The sequence below is a fragment of the Oxyura jamaicensis genome, chromosome 11, assembly GCF_011077185.1.
Source record: "Oxyura jamaicensis isolate SHBP4307 breed ruddy duck chromosome 11, BPBGC_Ojam_1.0, whole genome shotgun sequence".
Classification (NCBI taxonomy): domain Eukaryota; kingdom Metazoa; phylum Chordata; class Aves; order Anseriformes; family Anatidae; genus Oxyura; species Oxyura jamaicensis.
This window is the reverse complement of record NC_048903.1, coordinates 7,732,566-7,738,565: the sequence shown is the minus strand read 5'-3', so window position 1 is coordinate 7,738,565 and position 6,000 is coordinate 7,732,566. Positions and strand designations below refer to the sequence as shown.

Here is a 6,000-nt window from a genome sequence, read left to right as displayed (position 1 = left end):
AGCGGAAGGTTGTATCCCCTCTCTTGGATTACCTACCGCTCACTCATAACAGACCTCAGTGTGTCCCACTCCTCCTCACTGCTGGGTCAGTCCTTTTGCCAGAAGCTGAAAACCTCCTAGCTCCTTCCCAGCTGCTCACATGCTTTGATTTCAGGCACAGATCTGCCTCCTGAGAGAAAACTGGCAGTCTAACATCATTGTCATAACGCCCTTTGAAATATCGTCTACATTTCTTGCCAGTTTTGAAAACGGAAGTCTCAGAAATACTGCGTTTCTGTCAGTGTTTGTGAAAACAAGTAGTCAGAGACCTTCCAGATGCCCCCACAGAAGGGAAGGCTGCCGTGGGCGGCAGGACTCGAGCTCTCCACAGGCAGCGGCCGGCGTGCTGCAGGACCTGACCGGGCTGGGCCGGCTGAACACGGGGAGCCTCCCTGACACGGCCAAAACCGCAGATTTTCAGGGCACCTCACGGGACAGGGGGAGCTGCAGCTACAGTGGAGGGCAAAAGCCATAAAAAACAAAGGAAGCAGGCGAGGCTGCCGAGACAGAAGCAGTACGAGGGCCATCAGCGAGCTTGTGGGACAGCCCGCGGCTATTGGGGAGCCACCTCACGGCGCCTCACACGAGGGGCTGCGGAGCGGCACCGCGGGCGGGAGCGGGCCCCTCCCGCCCCTCAGGGCGGCGGAGGCGGGCAGAGCCCCACGCCCCTCAGGGCTCCCCACAGCCCGCCCCGCCCGGTCCCGTCCCCCCTTTCTCCTCCTGGGGCGGTGCCAGGAGCGGCTCGGGGCGGGCGGCAGAGACGGACAGAGCCGGGCCGGGCGGCGGCGGAGCGCGCGGAGCGCCGCGGGGCCATGGGCCAGGAGGCGCCGTGGCTCAACCACTCGGGCAGCCCGCGGGCAGGGGGCGATGCCTGCGCGGGGGACGGGCAGCGCCCCGGGCCCTTCTCCGCCGCTGCCGCTGCGCTGCTGGCGGCGCTCATGGGGCTGCTGGTGCTGGCCACGGTGCTGGGCAATGCCCTGGTCATCCTGGCCTTCGTGGTGGACCGGAGTCTCCGCAGCCACGGCAACTTCTTCTTCCTCAACCTGGCCATCGCCGACCTGCTGGTGGGTGAGTGCCGGGGCCGGTGGGAGGGGTGCAGGGGTCGCGCTGCGGGTGTCACCGCCCAGCTCTGTCCGCAGGCGGCTTCTGCATCCCCCTCTACATCCCCTACGTGCTGACAGGCGAGTGGAGGCTCGGCCGGGGCTTGTGCAAGCTGTGGCTGGTGGTGGACTACCTGGTGTGCACTGCCTCGGTCTTCAACATCGTCCTTATCAGCTTCGACAGGTTCATCTCCGTCACCAAGGCGGTAAGGGCTGGGCAGGCTGTCCTGAGCTGCAGAGAGCTGGGGGTGGGAGAGGGGAGCTCACAACACAGGGCTTGGAGCAGCCGCATGGACTGAGGGGGGGCTACAGGGGCTCCAAGGCTGCCCCGTCAAGCAGGAAGGGGGGGGGGGGGCGCCGGCCCTTAGGTCTGCCAGCTCCCATCCCACCTGAGCCGCAGCCACCACTGGAGAGAGGAGCTGCCCAGATACAACCTACTAGTTCTGGGAGAGAGCACCTTGGGCAGGAAGGGCAGGTGCTTCACCCATTTACAAGAGTAAGAATTACACTATATCAGAAACTAGCAGCATGATATATGCTGCTGGTGAAGCCAGAAGGGCAGAGGGAGCACTGTTTACTTATTTCATCCCCAGCCCCACCTCGGTTAAGGTTAAAAATGCAGTACCCAGCTGAAACAAAGCATTTCCTCAAAACACAGCAATACACCTATCAACAGCAAGGTAGCCTTCTGCATCTCAGCTACAGCGTAAAGCAGAACTGTTTGCAACAGGTACCAGTGCAGACAGCGGTGCATGGCTTAAAAGTGGCAGAGTGTAAATTAACAGTAACTAACTTCCTTCAAAAGAAGATGCTACTTCGATGCAACAGCCACAGAAATAGCCTTGCCTCAAGTTATGCAGCACATCAGTTATTGGAAAAGGAAGAGACTAGACTTTCCAAAGAACAAAACCTATCTTCATTTGCACTTCATAATGCCACTAAATATTTTAGATAGTGCTGAAATAGCACATTTTGTCTGCTCATGGGTTTCACTCTTCTACACGTAGTTCGCAGCTATTCTTCAGGGCCCTGTTCCACCCACATTTCCTTAAACATGAATTTAGCTTCATTGCTCTTTATAAATCACAGTGAGGCAGCGATACCTTTTCAGTAAATAGCACAAAGAGAGGATACAAGAACACTTAGATTATATGCAACTTATTATTCACCAACTCTTTTTCAAGAAGGGAGGAGAAATGAACAGATTAATTCTCAAATATTCAACACAACATTCCTTTATTTTCTAAGTTTTGTATTAGCCATGAATTTTACTTTCATAAGCCACACTCATGACTATACACACAGTATAAATATATAGACTGGATAGTTTCAGAAACAGAAGGGGAAACTGTTTGTAATAAATGAAAGAACTCAGCCACTTGGAAATGTTTCAAATTAATCTTTCATATAAAAATCTCTCCCAAAGCAAGAGTACAGAAGCTGCCTGTTGGGTTAGGGCAGTTTAAGAACATATGAAAAAGATTATATAAATTTCTAAATTACTCTCTCAGTGAAAGTTTTAATCTTCCTACAAGGCTACTAATTATTTCAGTAGCAGTCTTGTCAAGCATTGCAAAATTAGACCCAATTCAGACAAACTCAGAATTCCTCAGCTGCATGGGTATTCTAACTAAAACAGCTTTGGAGATCAAGACCCACAGACTGGGGCAAGTAGGCATGAATCTTACACAGAATTCAAGCTCAAAAACTTCATATTCCAAAATATTTCTTACAAGTCCACCAGGTTGGCCACTGTAGAGATGTGAAGACTGAACTCCAATTCATTATATGAACATTGTCCAATACACCAGGAAGTTAGAACATGGAATGTTAGATGATCTTAAAATTCTACTCAATTTTATTGCTGACATGGCTTATTGACTTAATATTACTGGCATACTTACTACTTTTTTGCATCTTAGATTCTCTATTTTTCCTAAAGGGCAATTACTCTTCCTGTGAAACACTTCGCAGACCACAACACTCCATCTATAAATCTTATTTGCACATAATAGTTCTGCAAGTAACTCAGAAAAGAAAGAAATTAGGGATATCAAAAAGAAAAGCTTACCCATTTATTTTTATAGGCAGTTTCACATTAAGAAAGGGAATTAAAAGAATATCCATGCATGCTATATTCTTTTAATAAAAAATTAAATCATTTAATTTAAAATACATAAATGAATTCTCAAGGGCTACGTCTTTAGATAAGCTATAAACTGGTGTCACAGCTAATGCCATAGAATACATAAGCAACTAGCGACAACCAATTCTAGAAGCTGCAGTGGATATTTGCTCTGGAAAAACCTTTGTTTTCTAGCGTGATGCACATTCTCAGAACACCTCCAGTCACCTTGATAATGTTTGTTAGACTGGGTATTTCACAAATACCTTTTCTGTGGTTCTCGTAAGCTTGTTATAACCCCTATCTCCAAAACAATGTATCATCATTGACCCTCAAACCTGAGAGGGTCATATTCCAAGGTACCAATAGTACCTGTTGAGATACTACTAATATATGTGACTTCTCTGTTTCTCAGGTGAGTTACAGGGCACAGAAAGGGATGACCAGAAACACAATATTGAAGATGATCATTGTATGGATTGCTGCTTTTCTTCTCTACGGTCCAGCCATTCTCAGCTGGGAGTATATTGCCCAAAAGAGCATCCTCCCTGAAGGAGAATGTCATGCAGAATTCTTCTACAACTGGTATTTCCTAATGATTGCCTCTACCATTGAATTCTTTACACCCTTCATCACCGTTACATACTTTAACTTAAGTATTTACCTCAACATTAGGAAACGCACATCCCTCAGAAATGATAACATATCACCTGGTCAAGAGGACTGTGAAATGAGTTTCCAAGGAAAAAAAAGGGAGCACACTATATTTTTTGTAAAACCTTCTAACAGACACAAACATGAGAGGAGAGCAAGCAGCCTTTCTCCCCCCATAAAGGCTCCAAGGCTCAGACTACATAAGTTTGACAATCAGTCATTGAGTCTGAATGTCAATCAAGACCTTCCACCACTTCAGGTGGATGTCGAGACCAAGCCTCGTAAGAAAAACTTCTATAAAACTGCAGAAAACATATGCAACATCACCACCAGAGCGGACATTGCTAACACTATGGCAAATAAATTTAGACTTTCCCGGGATAAAAGAGTAGCAAAGTCTTTAGCAATTATTGTCTGTGTGTTTGGTTTGTGCTGGGCACCATATACGCTTTTGATGATCATCAGAGCAGCTTGTCATGGGCACTGTGTGCTACATTCACTCTATGAGACTTCATTTTGGCTTTTGTGGGTTAATTCAGCCATTAACCCTATTCTATACCCACTGTGCCACATGAGCTTTCGGAAAGCCTTTATAAAACTCCTGTGCCCAGGAAAAGCCAAGATCCATCCTCATATTTTTATGTGAAAAGAAAGGAATTTGACAGTAAGTACATCTTGCTTTCAGTGTGAACATAAACTGGCTAATACTCACCTGCAAATATTAAGTACACTGGGTGTTTAAAGGAATACTGCTAAGTAGATACAAGCATAGATATTTAGGAATGTATAACAATACAGTCATTTGTGTAGCTGGAGAAATAAGCAATGAAAGCAAAGGCAATTTCTCAAAACTCTTTGGGAATTATGCCAGCAGTGTAATTTCTGGTGATAGTGCACTAGCGTCAGAGTGCCAAAAAGGGAATACAAAATTCATAGCCCGTGACTGGGGGGGAGGGGATCTCACTTCTAATATATTTTGAAGTATTACTAGTAAGGAATTCCATTAAGCGTTAATTTGGGGCTGTTATATTTTATCCCCAGCTCCACCCTTTAAGGACCTCAGGGTGTCTTAGCTGTTAAGTGTACCATGCATTCTGGGGAGGATATTTCCCCAGTCCCTACTGTACTGCCCCCCAAAGTAGGGGAACAGATAAGATTGTGACAAATTAAACAACTAAAGAGTAGTGTTTAGGAATAGCATGGAACAAGAGGTGCCAGAACAGCCAGATTACTAGAGAAGCTGAGCAAGTATAGCAGTAAGGGAGCATTGATTCGGGTGGAAAAGGTGATTTGCTTCCACCAACATATGCATCTTCTACACAGTTTTACAGACATTTTCCTTTGTTGACAAGTCATAGCTATTGAACAGCCACCATGGTCCATTGCTACAGCCAAAATGCATGTTAGTACAGTTGACCTTAAAGTTCATGGGCAGAATTTTGAAGTTTACTTTGTCAAAACTCCAATAAAAGTAATTCAGAACTGTGCAATTCATAACTTTGTAGCCTTATCAAATGGCATGTGGAAAAAAGCGCCAGTCTGTAACGTGGGTAACTGCAGCTGAAACCACAAAACTGTTATTCAAAGGTAATTCCTGAGTTACAAGTACTGACCTTGAGAATGAAACAAACATGGTTCACAAATACTGTAAGCTGAGAGAGCATATTCTGACTATATGAATGTATCTACATTAACATTATAATTGTGTTCTGCTACGGATGTTTTCTAACATGAAATCTGCTTTAACCTGTTCTTTTAAATGAGTGATGGTATCAACAGATACAGATCAACATAAAGATTTTTGAATAGCATTAGTTACACCACTAGCCAAGTGAGGTCATGAAATTCTCCACATTCTTCCTCCTCCCCCTCCAAACCAGTAGAGCAATGACCTAAATGTTGTCTATTCCATAATCCTAGGTTTCCTAGGATCATATTTGCCCATAAGAACACATGGTGATAAAGTTATTAGACAACCCACCAAGGTCTCACTTCCTTATCCAATCAAGCCTGGACAATTTTAATAGCAGTAACCAGGTCAGGGAGTGAGGAAGTCAGTCAGGAAGCTTTAGAACACTGCGT

General features: G+C 45.6%; 1 protein-coding gene across 1 annotated transcript; it reads left to right on the top strand.

Moving 5' to 3' along the window:
• The first annotated feature begins 806 nt into the window (after positions 1-806).
• On the top strand, positions 807-5,727 carry LOC118172897 (histamine H3 receptor-like). The gene is made up of 3 exons (XM_035337094.1): positions 807-1,107; positions 1,179-1,345; positions 3,680-5,727. Exons 1-3 carry the CDS (start codon positions 852-854, stop codon positions 4,562-4,564), a joined length of 1,308 nt encoding a protein of 435 aa, XP_035192985.1. The 5' UTR covers positions 807-851; the 3' UTR covers positions 4,565-5,727.
• The last annotated feature ends 273 nt before the right edge of the window (positions 5,728-6,000 follow it).

Coding starts and splice junctions, on each gene's coding strand:
- LOC118172897 (XM_035337094.1), top strand. CDS start 852: ATGGGCCAGGAGGCGCCGTGGCTCAACCACTCGGGCAGCCCGCGGGCA. Junction 1,108..1,178: donor CATCGCCGACCTGCTGGTGG/GTGAGTGCCGGG, acceptor CTCTGTCCGCAG/GCGGCTTCTGCATCCCCCTC. Junction 1,346..3,679: donor TCATCTCCGTCACCAAGGCG/GTAAGGGCTGGG, acceptor TCTGTTTCTCAG/GTGAGTTACAGGGCACAGAA.